At 38.9% G+C, this 26,804-nt stretch overlaps 1 protein-coding gene across 2 annotated transcripts in view; it reads left to right on the forward strand.

The window, feature by feature from the left end:
* The window catches only part of LOC149146937 (K(+) efflux antiporter 2, chloroplastic-like), a 443,890-nt gene that overhangs the window by 121,296 nt on the left and 295,790 nt on the right, over positions 1-26,804 (forward strand). For both annotated transcript variants that reach the window (XM_089445962.1, XM_089445963.1), the window contains exons 8-9: positions 7,574-7,642; positions 8,244-8,309. In XM_089445962.1, coding sequence (XP_089302088.1) covers positions 7,574-7,642; positions 8,244-8,309 — 135 coding nt within the window. The remainder of the gene's footprint in view (positions 1-7,573; positions 7,643-8,243; positions 8,310-26,804) is intronic.

A 26,804-nucleotide genomic window follows, 5' to 3' on the forward strand; every position in this document is an offset into this window, starting at 1 on the left:
CACTTTTGGGAAGGAAGAAGTAGAGTATCTGGGACTTATAATATCCAAGGAAGGAGTAAAAGTAGATCCTAATAAGATCAAGGCTATAGGGGAATGGTCCAAACCAATTAATATCTCTAAGCTAAGAGGATTCTTAGGATTCACTGGGTATTGTCGATGATTTATAAAAAACTATGCCCATATAACCACGCCCCTAACAGACCTTCTAAAGAAGAACTCATTTCGGTGGAACGATGAAGCAGAAAAGTGTTCTGAAGACTTGAATGAAGTTATGTCTAATACCCCTGTATTGGCATGGCAACTCTAGACTTCTCAAAACCATTTGTAATTGAGTGTGATGCTTCAGGTTTTGGCATAGGAGCTATACTAATGCAGGATGATCACCCAATCACATTTGAAAGCAGGAAGCTCAATAAACAAGAATGTCTCAAGTCTACATACAACAAGGAAATGCTTGCTATTATGCACGCATTGGCCAAATGGAGATAATATCTCTTGGCAAGTAAGTTCTTAATACAAACAAATCATAATAGTCTTCAACATCTCCTCTAGCAGAAAACACTATCTATAGAACAACAAAAATGGATTGAAAAAACCGCTACCTTTGATATGGATATATTACATAAGATTTACATAAGAAAGGGAAAGATAACGTAGTACCTGATGCTCTGTTTAGGAAAGACGAAGAACTATCATTACTTGTAGTTTCAGTTGTTGTTCCTGAATGGCATAATGAGATTCGAAGTGAATATACAAAAGATCCAGAAACAAGTGCTATAATCAATAACCTTCCTCAGAACTGAAAATTTGAATGGAAAAACGATATTCTATGGTACAAGGGAAGAATTTATTTGACTTCAAATTCCAAATATGAAGCCAAGATTCTCAAAGATTTGCATGATTCATTGTTCACTAGACACATAGGATTCTTTAAAACCTATTATAATGCACGTCAATCATTCTTCTGGAAGAGTGTGAATAATGATATTCAAAAATATGTAGCAGAATGTGATCAATGTCAACGAAATGAAAGTGAGAACATTATGACCCTAGGGTTGCTACACCCCTTAAATATCCCAAACAAAAAATGGGAAGAAATATTATATATATATATATATATATATATATATATATAATGGATTTTATTGAAGGATTTCCCATGTCAGACGGAAAGATAAAATTCTTGTAGTAGTAGACTGTTAATTTTAGGATAACAATGGTATGTTCTATGCTTAGAGAAATTTTACTTCAATTTCGTTATTAGCCCAATATCAATATCCAGTTTAGAAATCAAATCAACATGATAGTAAAATGTAATAGAACATAAACAATAACAGCAGATATAATAGATCTGACCTGCAAATATATGAAATGATGTCAATATACCCAATAACTGTAAATAATCTCAAGATAATTACAAACACAAAATATGGCTCCGATACCACTTGTAATAGATCTGACCTGGAAATATATTAAATGATGCCAATATACCCAATAACTGTAAATAATCTCAAGAGAACTACAAACACAAAATATAGAAATGCTTCTCTTTATTAATCAAAACCCTTGAGGTAGGGTAACACCATGCATTCACTCCTTAAGGAAGGAGAACACTCCACAAGCCATATGCTTGTTCATACAATATTCCTTGACATCTCTCAATGGGGAGTCTCTAGCCTCTATATATGATTCATACATGCAATACCATGGGTCATTACTATTGTTCTCTCAATACCATATATCTAATACCATGGGTTCATCACATTATTGCTAACTACTTATGGTCCCTTACATGTTACGGTTTAACCACTTTATTTATTACTATGGCCCAACCCAATGTTACATTATTCCCTTGGGTACCTCCCTCTGTACCCCATACTATCCCCCTAGGTATACTGCAGTAGAGGACTAGCCAACACAAGAGGACACAAGATATCGCACCAGCCAGGGACACACCCGAATGTGGGGAAACCTTTGATCAATTCTTCTTATAATTCTTCAAAAGTTCAGCAGAGAGAGAGAGTACAATTTACAATATTCACTTACACAATATGATAAGTCAAAACAACAGAAACAAGAAGTCCTAACCAGAAAGTCAACGCTAGTCAACAGGGCTGAAATAGACCTTCAAAACAACTCGGTCAACTCGGCCAACTCGGCCAACTCGGCCTCCAACAGCAAGATAGTGCAGCGCAAAACAGTCTGAAAATAACCAGTCAAACTTGGTCAACAGAAGTCAATGCAGCAACTAGAACTAGGGCATTCAACGTTGGTCAACGTAGGGGTCAAACAACCTCGCTATTTGTGCCCAGAATTGCAACCCGCCCAAACAAAAGTTCCTCACCCAAATCCACAGTCAAAGAAGGTCAACACTGGTCAAAGTCAGGCTCTTGAAATTTTGGTCTCCTGAAATTTCGGTCAAATCTGGTCAACGCAGCAGCCAGAAAATCAGACCTTCCTAATCACATGTGGAGAGAGAGAGAGAAGCACATAAATTTGTACCCAATCAAGATGAGAGAGAGAAAGATGAATGAAAGTGATGTCAAAATGAGGAGGCACCTTGTATTTATATCCAACGTTGAAGGCTGGGGGAGGCTAATTTGATAGCTGGCCGACCTTGACAATTTGTCCATAATCAAAATAAATTCATAACTTCATTTGTACATGTCAGAATTGGATGATCTTTAGATCAATCCTACACCTCTCAGAGAGAGGAATCCAAGAAAAATATGAGCAACCTCATATGAGCTGTCCAATGCGAAGTTTGCCCCTAGTTGCCACATTTAACACTCCCTTTCAACTAGGGGGACTTCACTTGCCAAATTGTCTGACAATCTGTACCATCACTATCTCTGCTCTGCTGAACTATGAAGAAAGAAGAAATGATCGAGAATGAATCATACCATTCTCCACTGAACCTAAGTCAGTGTCTAATAATAGAGAGTGTGTCATACCACTCTTAACCGATTCGAAGTCAGTTTCCATTGATTCTAGATCAATATCAACATCCTAGCATAGGGAGTACGATAGTGCATGATGCGCCCATCAGTAGTACTATGGTTCCTATCCTCATTTCCCTACTCATTGGCCAAATGAGAGGTACTTACCATGAGTCCCAGACTGCATGGGTAGGATGTGCCAGCAGGAGAAGGTGAACCATTCATCTTGCTCATATGCCATAGGGGAGGGTGAACCACTCAGCCTATGAATATGCCACCATGGGGTATCACATGGGAAGGTGAACCATTCACCCTATACATAGTGCACCACTAGGGGAGGGTGAGTCACCCTATGGTTGCTCATCTCTCCAGGAAGTACCCCAAGCCCCCCAGAGCTCCCAGAGCTCAATATCTATCTCATACGGGACCCTCATAAGAGGGTCTCTCCACGACTCCAAGTTGTTCACGGAAGGTTAAGAATTTGACCTTCCTGAGGGGCTTCGTAAGAATATCGATGACTTGCACATCAGTCCCAATATGATGGAGCCTTATTGCTCCCCTCTGTATCATATCCCGGATAAAGTGACACCTGATATCAATATGCTTGGTGCGGTCATGAAATACGAGATTCTCCGAAAGATGAATCCCACTCTGATTGTCGCAGAAGGTCACGGTGGTATCCAACACATGTCCAAACAGCTCACTAAAGAGCTTCCTCAACCAAACAGCTTCACAGGAGGCCAAAGTAGCGGGCAAAAGGCAACCAACTTCTCCTTCTTGCTCATCCATGATATCGAAGCAGAACCTAGGGAGAAGCAACATCCAAATGTGCTTTTACGATCCACCACACTGCCAACCCAGTTTGCATTAGAGTAACCATGGAGCCTCACATTCTCGGCAGTGTATCTCAGTCCATAAGTGATTGTGCCTCGAAGATATCTTAAGAGATTCTTTGCAGCAATCCAATGTATGTGATGAGGCTCGACCATAAACTGGCTCAATGTATTCACTGCAAAACATATGTCTGGATGAGAGTTCACCAAGAACATCAGAGCCACTGCGAGTTAACGATACTCAGTAGGATTTCCCAAATCAGGCCCAACAGTACTTCCACATAACTTCTTGAAGTTAAGTTCCATCGGAGTAGTCACGGACTTGCAACCCATGATCCCAAATCTTTCTTGTAGGTTCACAACATATTTTCCTTGAGAAAGGAAAATCTCCCCTGGCTTTTGCCAGACCTCCAACCCTAGGAAGTAATGCATCTGTCCTAGGTCCTTCATATCACATTTGGAAGTCAACTCTCTCTTACATTGATGAATAAGAGGGTCTGCACCTGTTAGAAAGAGATTGTCAAGATAGAGTACCAATATGAGAGGTCTATCATTCTCAACCTTAAAGTAATGGTGTGGATCAACTTCACTTCTTATAAATCTTAGCTTCATCAGATACTATTAATCCTCTCATACCAAGCCCAGGCTGCTTGCTTCAACCCATAGGGGGATTTCTTCAATTTGCATACATGTGTCTCACGATCTTGAACTTCAAACCCCTAAGTTTGTTCCACATAGACTTCCTCCTTAAGTGAACCATGCAAGAAGGCAGTCTTGACATCCATGCAACAAGGGCTATAATCGAATGGATGGTGGTGTAGCGAGTAACAGATGCAATCAACGCATCATAATCTACACCTTCCTTTTGAGAGAAGCCTCGAGTAACGAGTCTGGCCTTGACCTTTTCAGCACTTCCATCAGGTCCATGCATGATCTTGAAGAGCCATTTCGAGGTGACAACGAATTTGTCCTTGGGTCTAGGGACCACATCCTAGACATCGCTCTTCATAATCGACTCATACTCTTCATTCATTGCATCCTTCTAAACTTGGTGTTTGGCAGCTTCTTCAAATGCGCAAGGCTCAAATTGAACAATGGTGCTCATAGCAGTTAAGTACTCTTGGTAGCTATTTGGCTTCTTGCTTTCATGAAATGCCCCCCTAGTTGCAACATGTCTCTCGGCATCTTCAAGAGTCTCCCTAAGCCATGTGGGTCTCCTTTTCGAGGAGGAGGGCTCATGAGGGGGTGGATCAATGGGATCCATTGGTCCTTCAGCATCAAGCATCTGCTCATCCTGCGGTTCTCCCTGATTTCCTGCATCTGCTTCTTTGTCCTTCCTTGGAATAGGGAGGTTGCTAATCTTCCCAAGGGCATCATCCTCATTGAAAGTGACATCATGACTTATCTCCACTTCTCTTTGACCAGGCACATAGATTCTATATGCCTTAGAAGTTTCACTGGAGTCCACAAATGTTCCTTTCTTCCTAGAAGCATCCGATTTGCTTCTCTTTTCTTTCGGCATATGAAAATATATGGGGCTACCAAAAATTGTAAAGTGAGAAACACTAGGTTTCTTATCGCTGAAAACTTCTTCGGGAGTCTTGGAGTCCAACGCTTGATGAGGGCATCTATTTTGAACATACACGTTGGTGTTTGCAGCTTCAGCCCATAAGAACTTTGGAAGGCTTTGATCATAGAGCGTTGCACTAGTGGCTTCTACGATAGAACGATTCTTCCTTTCAACAACACCATTTTGTTCAGGAGTATATGTGATAGTAGTCTCCTTCTTAATGCCAACTTCTCTACAATAATCTTTGAACTAATTTGATTCGTATTCGGTTCCATTATTGGTCCTCAATATTTTGATTTTCTTCCCGGTTTGATTTTCGACCAAAGTTTTGAAAGAACGGAACCATGAGAATGCTTCGTCTTTCTTCTTCAACAAATATATCCAAGCCTTGCGAGAGAAATCATCTATAAAGGTTGCATAATATAACTATCCTCCCAATGAGTTCACGGGCATTGCACCAGATAGAGCAGAATGAATCAATTGCAATATGTCAGTAGTCTTGCTATCACTTGAGGGGAATGGTCCCCCTTGTATGTTTTCCCTCGACACATCGCTGACATACACCTTCATGCTCTATTTTGAATTCGGGCATACCTGTAACCATCTTCCTTGCATCGGGTAGAGCCTTATACTGAAGGTGAGCAAACCTCTGGTGCCATAGTTCGGATTGAAGAGATGTGTCGCAAGACATAGCTCTTAGTGGACTTCCTCCAACTTGATATAAATTGTCAACCCTGAATGCAAGCGTAAATGCTTTTTTGAAATTTCTTTTCCACACACGTAACTTTTCATCAATGAATTCCACTTTTGAATCCTTTGTCTTCCATCACCGAGAAGACACTAGATTCTTCTTTAGATCAGGTACACATAGTACTTCTTGAAGATGAATGGTGTTACCTTGATTATATTAAAGGGTAACATTCCCAACTCTCGTCACGGGATAGGTGGCATTGTGTCCGAGGATAATTTCTAAATTTGTATCCCTTTAAATCAGATTTGAAAGAGCTTCCTTATACCCGGTGAAGTGCCTTGAGGCACCACTATCAATCAACCAATTTCCTAAAGTGTATGGAGGAGATGCAATAGAAAGGACAGATATAAGATATAATTCTTTTTGCTTGCTATAAAGATATAAGCCAAAAATATTTAATTTGATTTTTAATGAGAAGTCTTTTTGGCTTCTTAAGTGCCAACTAATCATATACTGCCACGTCATCTTTTGCTGGGGATTTTGACCACTAGGACAAGGCTTGAAGTTGGAACAAGCATATCTCACAAATGGTTAAGGCCCACAAGACGCTCCACATATCAACGGAATCAGCATGGCGAGTAGAATCCACTGGCTTCAGTCTCTGAGGCAAATTCAGTGACCTACCTCATCAAAATATCCAACTAATGCAGGGTGTGCTCATCCTCCAAGGAAACCAAACCCTAGAGCTATGGTTTCACAAATGCATCATCTCATCCATACATGCCAGTATGCCGAGGACATCAATGATGACATCTTGCCCGTGCTGCACCCGCTTTGACATCAATGATAACATGCTCAACATCCGGATGTTTCACTTGCAATCACCAGAACGAGCAACTTAGTTGGCTGTGGTTATTGCACCTACTGACCACGTTGTTGCAGAAAATGTTGATGATTGATAATCACCTGCAGTCATCAAGATCCTGATAATGGCGTTTCAAATCTTGGGTGCAATCCCAGAGTCTGAAAATTGAGGCTCTGATATACTTTGGACATTTAAGGATGCATGCTGTCTACTGTACACGTTAATAAGGAAATATTGCAACAATATTAAGGTTTTCATATTAATACACAATATCGTTTGTAGGCATAGAACAATGTTAAATGAGGATTTTATATAATAAAAAATGGTGGCCTATAGGAGCAGGTATAGCGTTAAAGTCACTGGTGATAAGTGGTAGTGTGATGTTTGTGATTTTTTTTTTTGGGCAAGTTCATGGTAATGAGTTTAGACTTTGTTGCTTTCATCCAGCAATTTGTTTAGTTCACACATTCCTTGTTTTATGACATTTAGTGTATGTTGATTCTTTCATTTAGTACTATTGTGTGTTATAGTCTTCTTTCATGAGGTATCATTCTGAATGTCTAATGCAAGGGAAGCTTATTCTAATATTCTTACATCAAATAAGTTTGAATAGAGAAAAGAAATGCAGCAAATCTGTGCAACTTTCATAATTTTCTTATTTAACATTTGTTGTAGGTTCTACAAGAGCGAGGAGAAAGCACCTCTCGTCATGGGCGTGCAACATTCTCAGTTTTGCTTTTCCAGGTTACTGTTTTATTGCATTCATATTCTGTCTGACGTTATGAACATGTGATGGTTTAAAAAAAAATGCAATTACTTTAATATTGATTCTTGTGTGTTTCCATGTCGTTTTTCAGTCTTGTTTGCAGTTGACATTTTGCACTGTCTACTTGTGTTATATGCGGTGATCTTGTTGTGTTATGTTTTCTAGTCACACTTTTACTATAAATTTCTGTATGTGATTTAAACTATTTTGCTCTTGGATGACATTGAGACGGGGTGGACATTTTACAGTTCCTGATGTTCCTATTTGATTTGTGAACAATAGGTTGCCTAGTGATATTTATCCACTGGCTTTAGGGATGCCGATTATTTTAGGGCACAAGTGGTTATCTGAAGACTGAAACATCAAAACGAAGTAAATAGAAACTAAAGAACTTGGTTAACAAACTGTAGTGTTCAAATATTCCAGTTTTATTGTGAGATTTGCATTTCTATGTCTGTTGTACATGGATTAATCTCTAGCTTCTTAAGCACTGCATTCTTAAAAAACATTTGACTTGTTTCCTGTTTCATACTAAATATTTTACTTAATTTTGATACATGATATATTTTTTATATACAGGACCTTGCTGTGGTGGTCTTACTCATATTAATTCCTCTTATTTCACCAAATTCTTCAAAAGGGGGGGTAAGATTCTTGGGCTTTCATTATTTTAATCTTGATAATGTATTTTACTTCGAATGAAAAATGATTTTTGTTCATGTATTTCATGTTTCATCTTGCTTTATTCCTTGTGGGTGGCTTTGGGCACCCTTATCTATTGTTATTCATGATTGTACTTCCTAGTCCCATTGATCTACTTTTTGTTATTTTGTTGAACGTTGGTAAAATTACCTTATTTTTGTTGGTAAAATAAAAAAAAGAAAATGGAAGCATTAGGTTCCCACTAGGACTAAGTTGCATGGTATGGCAAAACGGAAATGCATATGTGAAACGGGAACTTGCTGGAAATTTGACCCCTCAAAAATCAGGGAATGGATATATATATATATATATATATATATATACATCTGTGTGTGTGGAAACCCTTGGGCATTGGGCGTTGGCCCTTGACACTTGCTCATTTATTCATGGATATTTTTTCCCCAAGGAGAAATCTTAACTTCCATTATATAAAATATCGAAAATTACATGCTGTAAATGATTCAAAGCGGCATATCTCAAAACTGGTGGCCATACCAGACCACATCTTTACTCATGAATATGTATATGTATTCTAAATTATAAATGTTAAAAATTAAATGCTTTCTTTCATAATTTCAATATAATTTTTGAACATATGTATATACAATTATACTGAAATTATGAAAGAAAGCATTTAAGTTTTAACATTTATAATTTTGGAATACAGATACATATTCATGAATAAATGAGCAAGTGTCAAGGCCCAATGCCCAATGGTTTCCGTACCAAAACGCAGTTTCCTGCAACATAGCAGTAGGGCTCAATGTCATGTATTGGAGCAACTTATGTGTTTATACTTGTGGGCCAAATACAATGGGGCTTAGGGTCTTGATATGGCAACTTATGATATTTGGATTATGCCCAAGGATGAGTGGGCCCTAGGATTGATTTATATTGTGATTCAAGGTAGCATCTTGGCTGCCAAATGGGTTGTCTGGTGTTTAGAGGGTTGCTCTCCTTGACTAGTATCCTTGATCTCTTCGTGACACAACATGTTAGCAGTGTTATCACTCAGATTCTCCATAGAGGAAATGTCCTATCCTCTCTCAAAAGGAAAACCTAATGATATTGTCAAATGTTCACAACTTGTCACCTAGTGACCACTCCACTCTTTAGGCTTGGAAAAGTCCTTACCTCTCTTAAAAGGAAAACTTAAGGATACTATCAAATATTCACAACTTGTAACCTGGTGACTGGTCACCTCTTTAGGCTTCAAAAGATCCAAACCAAGAGGGGCTGCCCTCAATTACTCCTAGGTTTATCGAGGTATAGGGGAAACAAAACACCTAGGACTAGCTCAACTAACTCAATTCAAAGGGTCTTGATGAAAGTTTGTCAACAAGGAACTCCTTTAGGGCAAAGTGAAATTTGAGTGGTAAATACAGACTTGGGTTAAATTGATGGTTAGAAATTCAAGTTTACCTTAAGGTGAAATGCATCATATGGATGTTTGAAATGATTTCAAAATTTGCAGTACTTATGAAGTGATTAATATTGAATGCCAAACATCCCATATGTCAATTGTCTTACATATTCTATAAAACCATAAAGTAAACTAGTGCTAAGAATATTTAAGTTGATTTGCAAGTTTATTGTGAGAATTAGTGCAATTCATGGACAATATAAAGAAACTTTAAATAAGCACAATTTATTTGTGAAATTAGACTTTAAGACCAGTCCAAACTCATGAAATAGACTGCCCACTGTGTCACAATAGATTGTACAGAGTATTGCATATGCTAAAGTTTATTATACAGTAACCATCACATTTAAGAGGTATGTCATTGAATGAACTAAAAAGAAAAAATATCAACATTGTATATGATCACCATTCAAGTTAAAATGACATTGGACACATGGCAATCATAAAAAAATATTAGGATTGCAATAGAAGACGTGGATCCTTTATAAAAATTCAAAAAAACCTTTGAAAGGAGGGTTATGCTGAACACTGTGTCATTTGTTGTTACCATCAGATATCATACTGATAGGTGAACAAACCACAAAACCATCAAATTTGTTTCAACTCCTTTAAACATTCAATTTGGTTATGATGAAAAAATTCTTACTTTGTTATGAAAGCTGAAATAAAGGTTGTTTTAATGAACTTAGCCAAAAGAATCAATCCAACACCATAACCAATGATATATCACTTAAGAAGAATCATTCCCCAATCTAGAAAAGCTTAACCAATATAATTCAGTATATATAAAAGAATTGTAACCAACAGTGTTTAAGTTCTGTTGTTATGAGGTATGCATTGAAAGCTTAAGTGAAAATAAGTGAATGTACTTAAAACTAGAATGACAAACCATCAACATAATAAAGAAAACTGAAAACATCAATTTCATGCACTAGATCGATTTTGTCATTCATTTGTACTGTTGGCAATTGCTCATAACTATAAGGGTCAATTCCAGAAATGATTCTTTCGTGGAAAGCTAACCAATTTTCTTTATACTAGTGGTGAGGTTTACCAAACATCTTGTAGAATTGAAAGATTGAATTTTGACTAGCACCAACCAAATGTGACTTTTTTCATTAATACACAGGGTGTTGCTTACTCAAACATCTTAGATTCATTTAAATTCCAAATAGAAATTGATATATCCCAGATTATCTCACAGAAACAAAAGCCTAAACGTAAAATGTGAAGGATGTTTTGCTTATGTCCCAGAATCACACAAATGTTCAAATTACTTGTGATATGAGTTGGTGGTTAAGTGCAAATGGGTAAGAAGAAATAATTTGAACCTTTAAGAGAAAGTAAACTTACAACCAGGGTTGCGGGGGAGCCCCCCCCCCCCCAACACATCCCCTCTTGTTCCCGTTCCCAATTCGCGCTCCCTAGTATTGATATGCGATTCATGGCAATGTTAAATTCTTAAAGTAAAAGGATGGAAATGAAGATTAAGGAGAATGTCACTTTTACATTCTCCTTAATCTTCATTTCCATCCTTTTGCTTAAATTTTTAACATTACCATGAAATGACTCAGGATGTTTGAGAGTGGTTCTGATCTCGTTGGATTTCATATGGAGAAAGCAGAATTTTAGATTTCATTCAAAATCTAGTAGACTTATCAGTTTTTCAGGATTTTAGGATTGGCGGATTGCAATGTTTCCATTGAATTTTGTCATGTATTAGCGTATGGAACTCGTATTTAATCAAGAGCACCAATCCCTCTATGTACCTTGATGTTAGTGACATTGGTTGTCGAACTCCTCTATCATGACCCTCCTAAAAATGTACGCATCTCTCAAACAAAATCTTAACTTGACATGCTAAGCTTTCTATCTTATGTTAATGGTTAGAGGGTGATATTAATGACAAAGATCCCTATACAGATACAAAGGTAATGACAAAGATACCTCTGGATATTAATGCTTAGAGGGTGATCTTAATGACAAAGATCCTGATTTTCCAAACAAGACTAAAAAATTAGACATTTCTCGTGGTGGCAAGAGGCCCAAGCATAAGCAATAGATAATAGATTTACTTGTCTTTTCTAGTTTCTAGTAGTTTTTATAACTATTGACTCTTTCATATTTATTATGATATTTTTAAACAATATATGACAATTTAAGTTTGAAGTTGGGAATTATAACTCATTAGTAATGAATTATGAATATGATGCTTCATGAAAGTTGAAAGTTGTTTCATTTCATTTCATTTTATAACATTTCATTTCATGTTAGATATTATTTGTTGTAATGGTTACACTTAGCTTACAAGTACAACTTTGGCCATCAATGATGATAAATGTTATATATTGAATTTTGAAAGCTTGAAACTTTAAGATTGATGAATCATGAGACTCAATATGTTGTATGTTACTATGTTACTAACTTATGCATGTGGTTGATGAAGATTATAACTTCTAGATGATTGTTGTTATATGGTTCAATCTATGTTTTCTTTTTTTATGTTTTTTATATCTAATTCATCATTCTACATGTTTTTGTTGACATATATGTATCAAAATATAAAAAATATATATATTATATAGAAAACACTCCTGGATTCGCTCCCAAACTGGGAGCTTTTGAAAATATCGCTCCTGCACCTGTTTTCGCTCCCGCTCCCCGCTTTCGGTCTCGCTCCCAAGTAACACTGTTTACAACACTTGGATTATAGAATTGATACTTTAATGAATAAAACCTTAGAACTCTAGATCGAAAATAATTTGCCCAGGTTAGGTTTAAAATTTAAGAAACTAAGAACCCTTACTTAGGTAGCAAGAGGAAAAAAAACTTGGAGCTTAAACTTGCTCCCAAAATTTTAGTGAAAGTATAAAACAACTTGATTGGAGAGAGAGGTCAAAATTGGCCTGCCATTGGGCGATTGGAGTCCTTTCCCTCGTACAGACTTTTTTGTTGATGTAGAAGTTCCTTCCCACTTCATAGTTGAGAGAGAAGCTTCAACTGGAGATCAAATATACTAAAGGGTTGTAAAGAGGGCTAGGTCTAGTCTAAGAAAATGACCGAAGTTTAGTGAAGGTTTCTTTGGATAAAATGATGAGACAAAATCATTAGGGATATCCTATCAATTACAGACTAGAAAATTTATATAAAGGAAATTTAAATATGCTAAAGGATAGAAATGAAATTCTCACCCCTTGGGTATCTACACCATTTGCCAAATTTTTTTGCTGTTTCAAGACTGATAGCTATTTCATCTCCTTAGATACTAAGAAAAAATTGCACAATGAAAAGAAGGGTACCAAAAATGAGTAATAAACAAACTTTTCTTTATCTCTAACATGAAAAGTGAGCTAGATAGCCAGTAGAGGTGTCCAAATACAACCATACAATATCATGTGTTTTTACAACTAAAACAAGTGTCTAAGTAACTCCTAACTTCACATTATCCACACATTGTTGAATGGAGTTAGAGAGCAAGGAATCTGCTTAGTCTATGATGCCTAGATTAGCAGAGGGACCCACTGATTTCCACCTTTGCAGATTTATTTATTTCCTATGTATTGACTTAGGGAAAATTATTTTTCCAAAGTCAATTTATAATTTCATCTAAGCTTAATGTTAAAAAGTTTTTTATCAACCTTGTGAGTGCTTATTGGGGCCCAAGTCAAATTATAAAGGGGAGATAAAGCAGTTGGTGGAGTCAGATTGATCAAGGCATCAAAAAAGTGTGTTCTCTAGAGCAAATTGCATCCAGCGAGTTCAGAGTTAGGGGTTCACTTCTAGCGCAGAGGGGCAGAGGAAAAGAGGCCATACGACCCTCAAAATTTCCAGTCCAGTATTTCCCAGTAGCAAGCTGAGTTCATCTGAGCAGAGGACTGCGCAGAAGGCCATATGAATCCGTACATATTCTGTACAACGTACAGGAGGGAGAGGCCGAGGAGAAAGTGCACAGACCAGTTTGTGTGCAGAAAGGTTTTTCTTGGAGGTTGCTGAGTGTAAAGGGAAGTTTTCCCTCATTCTTGTAATTTTTTTGAAAAGAATGATTTGCTGAAGAATAAAAGTGAACACACACTGTGCGAGTTTTCTCTAGTTGGGGTTTCTTGGGTAATTTTTGGTGTTGCATTTTTTTAATGTGCTTGTGTCTACAGAGTTTACTTTCCGCTGCAAATGTTCAGTTAGAATACTCAGTATATTTAGTGAATGTATTTGAAAGTTGAGTTTCTGTCTCTTCCACTACAAAAAATTCATTAAATTTGCTGATGGGTATTTAAAATCTAACATGGTATCAGAGCTCGGCCTCTGATTGAAGACCAAAAACAATGTTTATTTCCTCAGGAGCAGGTTAAAGGCAATAGAGGCACAGTTTCTTAGTCAAGACCAGTGCTGGGATTTTCTTGAAGTAGCTCTGATCTAGGGTTTTTGAGTAGTTTGAACAACAACATGGTGTAGTTGGGGTTGGGATTTGAGGATCACCTGGATGGGGCCTCAAATTTCTGTTCTTGGAGGGAAAGGATTGGTGCAGTGTTGGAGGAGCAAGGAGTTTGGGAGTTTGTGGATAGTCCACCGGCCCAACGAGCTGATCCTCAGCAGTTGGCTCAACACAACAAGAAAGCTGTGAAATCTAGAAGAATTATCCTTGAAGGAGTCAAGGACCACGTCATACCTCACCTATCTGGGAAGAAGGCTGCTTAGGCCATGTGGGCAGCCATCATAGGACTGTACCAGGGTTTGAGTGAGGTCATGAAATTGGTACTTGCGGATTTGCTGAGAAACATCAGGATGGCGAAGTTTGAGTCCATGGTCACCTACCTTACCAGGCTCACTCAAGTGAGGGACATGCTAGCAGGGGTTGGGAAGATAGTCTCAGACAAAGACCTTGTTAGTTTTGCATTGTTGGGTTTTCCCAAGTCATGGGAAAACTTCATTGATGCAGTGCGCGGTAAAGATAAGTTTCTAGATTGGGAGCGACTATGGAGTGACTGTGTCTAGGAGGAGATTAGAAGCAGACTAGATCTGTGTCTCATGTCAATACAAAGGAAGAGGAGAACTTTGCCCTAACTAGCAAAAGAGGCAAGGCCAAGGGAAAGAAAGGTGCAAGAGGGGCCAAGTCCAGCGCCAGAGGTGAGAAGAAGAAGAAAGATCTCAACAAAGTAAAGTGCTTCTCGTGCTATCAGTTTGGGCACTACTCCACCAAGTGTCCGAACAGGAAGAAATGGTCCAAAAAAGACCAAGTGGTAGCATCAACGAAGGTGGAAGAGTTCTCTTCTCATTTTGGGAGGGAGTTCTTGCTCTTAGCTTGCATGGCAAGCTCTCTAGCTAGCAGCGTGTGGTAATTTGATAGTAGAGCATCCTATCATATGACCAGGAACAAGGAGTATTTTAGTTAGTTGACCGGAAAGGACATGTAGTTTTGTTGGCATTATGATGCATGTGTTGTACTTGATGGCAACCCTCTCATATCTCACTTATGTATAACTGGATGAATCTTCAGACGAGATATCAGATGTGACTGATGGAGGATAGCTCAAAGGAATCAGATGATGAATCTTCAGAAGAGATATCAGATGTGACTGATGGAGGACAGCTCAAAGGAATCAGATACTAATTCTAAGTGTGACAAGTTAGCTTTGCCATCAAGTCCAAAGGGGGAGATTGTTGGCATTATGAGATAAGTGTTGTCCTTGATGGCAAACCTCACTGATGACAAATCATAGTACAGAAGGTCAGCAGCAAGGAATTGATGATCAGACTATAAGAAGAAGAGAAAGTTCATACACGCAGGTTCGTTAAGCCCAAGTCGCGTGTACACGCAGGTTGGCTTCAGTAAAAGTGCGTGTATGTGGAAAAGTACCTTTGGTCCATGGCGGTTAGTCCTTGGAAGTTGTGCCTATGGTTTCGGACCATTGTGTCTCGACGGGCGTGTCGATCCCTAGTTTTGAAGTTGATGGTATTGTGTTACTATGGTTTTGGCTCTTGATATTGAGCAAGGCCTAAGGCTATATAAGGAGAAGGAAATCATTAGGCAAGTGTATCTGAAATGTCTTGAATATCTGAAGAAGTATGAGATCCAGTATGCAGGTTATGGGTTGATGATGCATTGCTTGATCTGAGCTAAGGAGAGATCGGGATCAGATCTCATCGGTTGATGGAGAACTAGATCTAAGGAGAGATCGGGATCAAATGGTTTGAAATGAACTATCTTTCTGATGCTTATTCTAGATCTACATACTGACGCATGTATTGTTCTATAAGTATTATGAGTATGATTGATGTCTGGTACAGCTGCAAGTTGATAGAAATTATTTTTAGATCTGTACGCGGGTTTGCTTTGATAAAAGCACATATACACGCGGGTTTGATTCATCGAAGTAGCGTATACATTGTAAATCTTAATATTTGAAGTTGCAGATGGATCTGATGGTTATTACAGAGTTCTGTGTCTGCTCTGTGTTCTGGTGACTGTTGTTAACAGGGTTTCAGTGATTCAGAGTTTGATGATTGTTTTGAGCTTCAATGATAGTTATGGGTCCAGTATGAAAATTGGATGAAAAGTGGCCTTACAGATTATGTGTTGTGCTTCAGTGTATCCAGTCTGAAAATTGATGAAACGTGGTACCTAGAGGTGAGAAGATTGTAGGCAAGCACCTACGTACTAGTATCTAAGCTAGTACAAAAGCTAAAGGAGATCTTTGGAGCATTGTAGCAGGTAGCAGCCTGCGTACTAGTAAATGGATCGGCTAGTACAAGAGCAAAGGGGGTTGTAGCTCCCGTATTGGTATAAGACTGCACCAGTACAAATATTGTAAAAGGATTTTCTTATTAAGAAGAAGATTGAGATGACTTGCAGCAGGTGGTTTTCACCCACATTGGGTTTCCACCTTATATCTTTGTGTTCATGTGTGTGGCTCTTGTGTGATGTTCTGTTCTGTTATTCTGCACCTGTTTACTGTTAATATGCTTAATAATGATCTGATGCATTTACTGAAGATTAAGCTAACTGAATTATAAGATCTCTGGATATACGCGAGTTTCATTAGACACAGTAGCGTGTACACGCGGGTTCACTTAATTGAAGTAGCGTATATGTTTCTGAGTATGAAATTGAAAAGTTTGATTGATCTGATAATACTGATTCACCCCCCCTCTCAGTATTATTTACAACAATTGGTATCAGAGCAGGTCCTTTGGTAGAAGCTTGATCGCTTGAATGAGATCCGTGGAACAATGGGAAAGAAGCTTAAGAAGAAAGCTCATAAGAAGAAGAAGACATCTCAGAAGATCTATGACAGTGGGAGAGTCGATTGGGGATTAGGTATAAGAAGCTCTTCAGATTCAGAATCAGATTCAGAATCATTATCAGGTATGAATGTGTTATCCTCTGATGTTCCAGCCATATTTCCTTGTGAGACAGATGGAAGTGATAGTGAAACTACTGAACTTGCTCTTATGGGTGAACAAGAAGGAAATGAGATAGAAGCAGAATTTAGAAGACTAAGAAGCAAAATTAGAACTCAAGAAGATCTTCTGAACATAAAGGATGATACTGCTAAGGCTCAACGAGAGTTATTCAAGGAGAAATATCAAAAGTTGCAGGTTGAAGCAACTTCTCTAAGAAATGAAGTCAATGACAAAAACACAACCATCAAGAAACTCAAAGATAGATCCAGCTACTATGAAAATCTTGAAGCTACAATCCTCTCACTAAAAGGAGATCTTGAAGAATCAAAGAAGCAGAATACAGATCTACTCCAAGCTACTGCAAAACAAGAAAACGAAGTCACCAGCTTAAAATCTCAACTAGAATGTGCCTTCTGAGTTCGTCAAATGCAGCAGGATCTGAATGAAGAACAAGAAAAGGAGATTCTCAAACTAAGGCATCAGTTGGAAGAAGGAAGGAAAGATGGAGAAGACATGAAGAAACAATGTCTAGAAAAGGAGGAACAACTTCAAGTTGAGGTAAATATCTTGAAAGGTAAATTAGAAGAAAAGGATAAACTTTTGAGATTTCAAGATAGTACTAAAGCCTTGGATGATATTCTTAATAGTCAAAGGTCTCCTGCTATCAAGACTGGTCTTGGTTTTCATGAATCTGTTGAAGGTGAATCTAGCTCACAAGGTGAGGCAAGGAACTCTAAAGAGAAAACTAAAATGATCAACAAGGAGATGAAAGGTCAACCCCATCAACAATCAAAGAAAAAGGCTCCTCAAAGAAAATCTTTTACTCCTCCTATGAATAATATTGAATGTTATGTATGTCATAATCTTGGACATGTTGCAGCTAGATGTAGAAGAAGAAGAGTTCAAGACTATTATGCGGACAGGTCATCTCAATCAAGGTACTTTAATGGATATTGCTTTGCTTGCAATATGTATGGTCACAAAGCTGCTGATTGCTACAGGAGAAATATGAAACATGTAAGATGTTATGCATGTAACAAGCTTGGACATATAGAAAAGGAATGCAGGAACAAAGGATGGACATCACATCAAAAGGAGAAAACCTCATCACACTTGAAGATATGGAGGAAGAAGGAAGTACAGTCAGCACAATGTACTGAGACACAGCACAGCATAGACATATCAGACTCAGGGGGAGCTGAAAGTGTAAACCTTTAGTGTCCTGAATCTCATACGCAAGTTCCTTAAAGGGAAGTCGCGTATATACGCGAGTTCGACACTGCAAAGTCGCGTATATGTCAGTCTGAGGAAAAGCAGTGGGGACAGGCTCAGAAAAGGGATCTGATATGATTCAGTCCATTATTTGCTCTATTGGTTAATAGCTTCAGTCTGCTGAGGATGTGTGGAAATGTTTTGGTACTTGTATGATGTCTAGAAGTGTTTTAATCCTAACTTGAGGATGATGATATTTTGATGCTTATGCATGATCAGATCTAACAGATGGCACTGGTTGAGGGGGAGCATATGCCTTTAGTAATTCATTGTTGGCATTATGGTTAATAATCCTTGGTGATGATTCTTATATGGCTAAATGATATATCTTGCTATTGTGAGTTGTCTATGATAAACTCTCATTTGATTCTTGGAGTTACATAGAAGATGTTCAGATCAGATTTATGGTTGATTCTTTGATGATGCATATATGGTGCTTACATGGTGATCTTCATAAGAACAAGGAGAAGTACAAAGCTTGAATACACATCTTCCTCACTTGATGATGAGTCACTTATATACTGCTGTTGTCATATGCATAAATATCATACAGTTATGATGCAGGCACTCATGCGGATAAGGATTGTTGCTGATGATGATATCAAGAATCTTTGTCAAAAGAATTTGAGCTCAAGATACATAGTGCTGATACATGGATGACTACTCAAAGTTGCTTTATTGAAGACATGGTGATGAGTTCTTATCTATATGATGATAGGTTGATCCTTACATATGTTGATTGATGCAGATGTTCCCAAGTAATGATACTTGGATCATGTAGAGCTTGATGAAATGGCTATGGTGGTTTCACACATGATACAATGTGAATGACTCTGAATTCTGTTCAAAGGGATGAATTGATGCAGACATACCTTGTTATAGGTTGATGACCTATTCTCTACAGGACATTTACAGGTTGCTGATATGGAAATTTGTGTACGCGTGTTGTTTAAAGGATATCCGCGTGCATACGCCGGTTTACAAGGGGATAGTCGCGTATATTGTGTACGCGTGTTGCGTAAGGGATATATGCGTATATGCGCCTGTTTATGTGTATACAGACGCGTATATGGAGATTTGAAGGAAATCAGCAGGGACAGATGTTGGTTGCAGAAAGTCTGATATAGGTCTGACAGAGATCATCTGGCACAGGTTCAGGGGGAGCAGATAATCTTCCAATGATGCATTGTTGGCATTATCTTAAAGCTTTTGGTTCTAGTTCACATTTGGTGTTGATTTCAGGAGGAACAAAGGCGAAAGGAGAACAGAAGGATCTCTTGGTTGCTGATCTGAATGGTGATTATCAGATGCTGCTGGTGACTTTCATAAGTCTTGGTCTAGATCTATTGTCTCTATGTCATATATCTCTCTTGTGATATCTCTTTTATGGTGTCAAGGTCATGTAACGGCCTATTTTGGTTTCCCCACTATGCCTGGGATGATTGATGCAATATGATTGGTTGTCATATGTAAACTTTTGATGTATCCCCACTTGGTTGGGTGGATGAGTCAATTTTTGTATATCCTCACTTAGTTGAGAGATGGATGTATGTATGAGTCTTTGGTGATAGGAAGGTCTTTTATGATGTATAGAGTCATGTTCTTCTTGAAGAACATCTTTTGCAGATCTTGCCTACAGTCAGGAAGAGCATGAACAGCACACTTCAGCAGTACAGAGACTTGGCATGTACTCAGGGGGAGCATTGACAGATTGGTACACCTTGGCATATACAAAGGGGGAGATTATTCAGAGATTTCAGCAGGTACTCAGGGGGAGTATGGACAGTGGAATGATTCAGCAAAGGAAGAGAATATCTTGGTCCACCCTTTGCCCTTGATGTCAAAGGGGGAGAGTGATTTGGTGTTGTTGCCATCAAGTCCAAAGGGGGAGATTGTTGGCATTATGATGCATGTGTTGTACTTGATGGCAACCCTCTCATATCTCACTTATGTATAACTGGATGAATCTTCAGACGAGATATCAGATGTGACTGATGGAGGATAGCTCAAAGGAATCAGATGATGAATCTTCAGAAGAGATATCAGATGTGACTGATGGAGGACAGCTCAAAGGAATCAGATACTAATTCTAAGTGTGACAAGTTAGCTTTGCCATCAAGTCCAAAGGGGGAGATTGTTGGCATTATGAGATAAGTGTTGTCCTTGATGGCAAACCTCACTGATGACAAATCATAGTACAGAAGGTCAGCAGCAAGGAATTGATGATCAGACTATAAGAAGAAGAGAAAGTTCATACACGCAGGTTCGTTAAGCCCAAGTCGCGTGTACACGCAGGTTGGCTTCAGTAAAAGCGCGTGTATGTGGAAAAGTACCTTTGGTCCATGGCGGTTAGTCCTTGGAAGTTGTGCCTATGGTTTCGGACCATTGTGTCTCGACGGGCGTGTCGATCCCTAGTTTTGAAGTTGATGGTATTGTGTTACTATGGTTTTGGCTCTTGATATTGAGCAAGGCCTAAGGCTATATAAGGAGAAGGAAATCATTAGGCAAGTGTATCCGAAATGTCTTGAATATCTGAAGAAGTATGAGATCCAGTATGCAGGTTATGGGTTGATGATGCATTGCTTGATCTGAGCTAAGGAGAGATCGGGATCAGATCTCATCGGTTGATGGAGAACTAGATCTAAGGAGAGATCGGGATCAAATGGTTTGAAATGAACTATCTTTCTGATGCTTATTCTAGATCTACATACTGACGCATGTATTGTTCTATAAGTATTATGAGTATGATTGATGTCTGGTACAGCTGCAAGTTGATAGAAATTATTTTTAGATCTGTACGCGGGTTTGCTTTGATAAAAGCACGTATACACGCGGGTTTGATTCATCGAAGTAGCGTATACATTGTAAATCTTAATATTTGAAGTTGCAGATGGATCTGATGGTTATTACAGAGTTCTGTGTCTGCTCTGTGTTCTGGTGACTGTTGTTAACAGGGTTTCAGTGATTCAGAGTTTGATGATTGTTTTGAGCTTCAATGATAGTTATGGGTCCAGTATGAAAATTGGATGAAAAGTGGCCTTACAGATTATGTGTTGTGCTTCAGTGTATCCAGTCTGAAAATTGATGAAACGTGGTACCTGGAGGTGAGAAGATTGTAGGCAAGCACCTACGTACTAGTATCTAAGCTAGTACAAAAGCTAAAGGAGATCTTTGGAGCATTGTAGCAGGTAGCAACCTGCGTACTAGTAAATGGATCGGCTAGTACAAGAGCAAAGGGGGTTGTAGCTCCCGTATTGGTATAAGACTGCACCAGTACAAATATTGTAAAAGGATTTTCTTATTAAGAAGAAGATTGAGATGACTTGCAGCAGGTGGTTTTCACCCACATTGGGTTTCCACCTTATATCTTTGTGTTCATGTGTGTGGCTCTTGTGTGATGTTCTGTTCTGTTATTCTGCACCTGTTTACTGTTAATATGCTTAATAATGATCTGATGCATTTACTGAAGATTAAGCTAACTGAATTATAAGATCTTTGGATATACGCGAGTTTCATTAGACACAGTAGCGTGTACACGCGGGTTCACTTAATTGAAGTAGCGTATATGTTTCTGAGTATGAAATTGAAAAGTTTGATTGATCTGATAATACTGATTCACCCCCCCCTCTCAGTATTATTTACAACAAGTTTCACATAGAGATGAGCTGGGAGATAATGGCAGGTACCTAGCCAAGGGCGTGGGTATTGTCATGTTTGAGAGGGAGTATAGTAACCCTCTCTACCTCAGAGATGTCCTTTACATCCCTAGTTTTAAGAAATATCCATTTTCAATCGCAATCCTAGAAAACAACGGTTATGAGGTAATCCTTAGCATAGGAAAGGCCTTTATTAAGCCTTCCAACTTCAAAGCAGCCAAGCTGGTTGGAGTTAGGGTGAAGAAACTCTACAGGGTTTAGTTTGAGATCGCTGCAACCTTGAGTAGCAGAGGAGCAATCAATCAGTAGAGTCGTGACCTTGGGGATCTTTGGCATAGGCGTATGGGTCACTTACACCATGGAGCACTGAAGATTCTTAAGGAGATTGCTACAGGGCTACCATAGTGCAATGTAGACTAGCATGACGTTTGCAAAGGTTGCAGACATGGCAAGTATGCCAAGACATCGTTCCCTAACAAAGACAACAGGGCCAAGAGCATCTTCAAGCTAGTTCATTCGGATGTCTATGGTCTATTTTCCTCTACATCCCTTATGACTTACATATACTATGTCACCTTCATTGATGAACTCTCGAGAAAGACTTGGATCTTCTTCATGAGGAAGAAAAATAAAGTCTTATCGAAATTCGTGGAGTTCAAATTCAAAGCCTTGGTGGAGAACCAGATTGGTAAAAAGATCAAGTCGCTGAGGTTAGTCAATGATGGGGAGTAGATCTCTAATGCCTTCAAGGATTTTTGTGCTAAGGAGGGTATTAAGAGACAACTCACCACACCATATAACCCTTAGTAGAATGGGGTGGCTGAGTGTAAGAACCAGAGTATAGTTGGAGCAACTAAGGCCATGTTCCATGACCAGTGGTTGCATATGTTCCTTTGGGCAAAAGCATGGAACTCTATTGCCTTTTTGAGGAACAGGAGCCCACACAGGGTGTTAGGTAGAGTTACACCAGAGGAGGCTTTCATTGGTAAGAAGTTTGACGGATCTCACATCCGGATTTTTGGCAACCTTGTTTATTGCCATGCTCCTACTGATAACCGGAAGTTGGAGCGCACAACAGAGAAGGGCATTTGTGTAGGCTACAATGAGACATCTAAGGCATACAGAGGTGTACGCCCTAGCATTAAGGAAGCCAATGATCAAGTGTACCGTGTGATGTGAGATTTAAGGAGGAAAGGGCTCTCAGGAAGTCCTTGGAGCATGAGCAGGCAACAACACAGGGTGAGGAGCAACAAGCTTCCATGTAGGAGGGTCAACCAACTCCACATATTCAGTCACAACTAGTTGTTGGGCAAGCCGAGCAACACATAAATGAGGAGACATCGTAGGAACAAGAGAAGATAGTAGAGCGAGTGGAGCCCACTCAACCAGTGATTCCCAATACAGGGAGAGGACAAGCGAAATAGGTAGATTAGTTGATTAGGGAGGCTCAGGAGAGAGTGGGAGCCCCCAACTCCACATTTAGACAGAGTAAACAAACAAAGAGATATACGGGGTACATGGCACTGATGACTGAGTTGCTAGACTCAAAGCTTCCTTGTTATGAGGAGGCAACTTCTTAGCAGGTATGGTGAGACTGTTAATCTAGGTTGTCATTGATGTCAATATGGCATTGTTGAAAATGGCAAATGTTCAGGTGATACATGCCCTAAACCTTGTTGAAACCCTAACCCTATCATAGATTATTAAAACCCTAAATTTCTACCTAAACACTAATGGCTAATGAAAGCCCTAAAAGCTTGCAACCCTAAAATCCTAACCCTAGGTGCAAAGCCCTTAGATCTAAGTCAACCCCTAATTGAATCCATCCCTAAAAACCCTAGCCAAACCCTAACTCTAAAACCCTATACTTTAAGTTATTACATGAAATTCTAAATACATATCATTTTAATGGGACCCATTAACTCTTGCCACAAATTTCCTAATTCACTGAATCATCAATTTACTTAATAAAACCAAATCACGTGACACTTTACCAATTCAAAAAGAAAGGGGAATTAAAAATATATTAAAAGGCCAAACGATTATATACATATCCAAAAGCCTTTTATTTTGGGCGTAATTTTTTTTAATACACATTGAACGACTGTTCAAACTTCACACGTTGGCATGACAGGTCGGCTCCACCTTCGGACGTAGACAACATTCTACGCATATATATTGGGACACAATTTCAGTTAAAAAGAATACGGATACAACGAAGAACATAAACATTGGAAAAAACAAGGTTCACATCTCGTGAACGTAAGCGAAAGACAGTAAACCGCATATCTCGGACAACGTGCTAACAAATGCGTACTTCTGGGGAAACACTTATTTCTGGATAAAAGACAGTGAACACATATTTCTGGGTTAACCGAGTTGCAGTAAGCATGAACATTCGGACAGCCTGCAGATGAAGGAACATCAGACAGTTCTTTTTTTGTGCATCGTTACATAAATTCAGAACCAAGCAACGTTCCTTGACACCTCTTCTATTTATGCGTCAACAACTGGTTGAGTAGTTTCATTACCTCAGTTAGATTCAGACTGAGGCGCAGATACTTCGGTCATTACAGAAATCCTTATTTGCAACTATTGACTGCTATTTTATAGCTCGGACTGTTGGTGCCTCGGACTGTGGTAACTCAGACATTGCAGAAGATCATGACTTACTGTTGACTGTAATCTTATAAGCCTGGACAATGAAGAGTTCTTTCTTGAACAACAGACAGTGAAGTAAATCAAGGACAAAGCAGACCCAAAGTGTTTTCGTTGCTGTAGTAGTGAAGACATTGACGAATATACCAAGAACATTGAAGTAAGTACCTTACACATTCTCTATTTAACAATAGGATTGGTGTCCTTGGAGTTGGTGCTCCTAAACACAAGGTAGGTGCCTTGGATTAGATAGGGTCGAAGCCCTAGAGGTCGGAGCCTCATCAAAACCAAGTTGGTGCTTGGGAATAATTATGATAAGTTGTATCTATTCTTTTATACTCAATAAAATTATTCTTACGAGTTTCTTTGATTAAATTGTGAAGAATCTAACTGGTAATAATAACAATTTAAAGAAAATATTGATTCACCACCCTCTCAGTATTTCCAACAGAGACGCTATGGTGGTGGAGTATTCATCCATCATGAAGAATGATGTTTGGGAGGTAGTGCCAAGATTGATTGGTAAATTAGTGGTAGGATGGCGATGGATCTATATGATCAAGCACAAAGTTGATGAGAATGTGGAGAAGTACAGGGCTAGATATGTGACTAAAGGCTTCTCTCAAGTTGAGGGGATAGACTACGATGAGACATTTGCACCTGTGACCCAATACTTGTCCATTAAGACCATATTAGCACTTGTAGCTCAGATGGGGTGGAGGATCTACCAAATGGACGTAAAGGTCACCTTCCTTAATGAGGTTGTTGAAGAAGAGATTTCTCTTGAGCAACGTGAGGGGTTCGAGACTCTTAGTAGGGAGACACACGTATGCAGGTTGAGGAGAGCCTTATATGGGCTTAATCAGGTGTTAAGGGCAGGGTATGTCCATATAAACAACTGCCTTCTAGGATTGGGCTTCACTCAGACTGAAGTAAATAAACCTGTAGTACATTGTGGTTGGTGGTTTAATGCTCATTCTAGTGTTGTACGTGTATGACCTGATATTGACAGGAGTAGACAGTTTGATCCAGAATTGCAAGAGAGATCTTGCAAAGGAGTTTGAGATGAAGGATGTAGGGCTGATGCACTATTTCCTTGGCCTGGATGTATGGCAGGGAGATGGGGATATTTTCTTTGGATAGGGCAAGTACACACATGAGATTCTCAAGAGGTTCCACATGCAGGATTGTAGGCTTTGGATTACGCCTCTAGTCACAAACTGGAGGAAGATGGACACTACCATAATAGAGCGCGTTGATGCCACTCTTTGAGTCATTTCATGGTTGAGCCGACTAGAGTGCATTGGGTTAATGCCAATCATGTGTTGAGGTATCTTAGGGGCATAATAGATTATGGGTTGTTGTGTTATGGAACTAGCTCAAGAAAAGATAGAAAAGATAGATCAACGCCTTAGAATTCAGCCTCTTCGAGGGGGCAACCTCCTTTACATTACATAAATGAACAATTCTTGGATGATACAAATGACAAAACCTCCTTTCTATATGTAGGAGTCTAAGGAGTCACAATATAATCCAGCCGACCTAACAATAATAATATAAAGCCACAAAAATAACAATAGAGGGATTCTATGGGGCACATAAATAACAATATGGGGGTAATAGGGGCACAAGAATATAAATAAGGGGTATAACTACAATAGTAATGGGGTAATCACTAGTATTATAGGGACCCAACATGCCCCTCTCCTTCAAAAAAGTGTTGTCCTCAACGCTTGAGTAGTTCTGGATACTTCTGCATAAAATTCTCATCCTCCCATGTGGAATCTTCAGCGGATAAGTTCTTCCACTTGATAAGATACTCTGAAATTGATCGATTTCGTAGCTGTCGAGTTCTTGTTGTTCTGACTGCTTCCGGTTCCGATATAATTTTTCCTTCCTCGTCAAGTTTTGGCAATATTGTTTGAATTGGGAGCTTGTCACCTATAACCTTCTTTAAACATGAAACATGGAAAACTGGGTGCAATTGAGAAGCTGCAGGAAGCTCCAATTTGTATGCCATAGTACCAATCT

The sequence above is a fragment of the Pinus tabuliformis genome, chromosome 9 (assembly GCF_031772625.1).
Source record: "Pinus tabuliformis cultivar Carrire ecotype Pingquan chromosome 9, CPIR1, whole genome shotgun sequence".
NCBI classification, from domain to species: Eukaryota; Viridiplantae; Streptophyta; class Pinopsida; order Pinales; family Pinaceae; genus Pinus; species Pinus tabuliformis.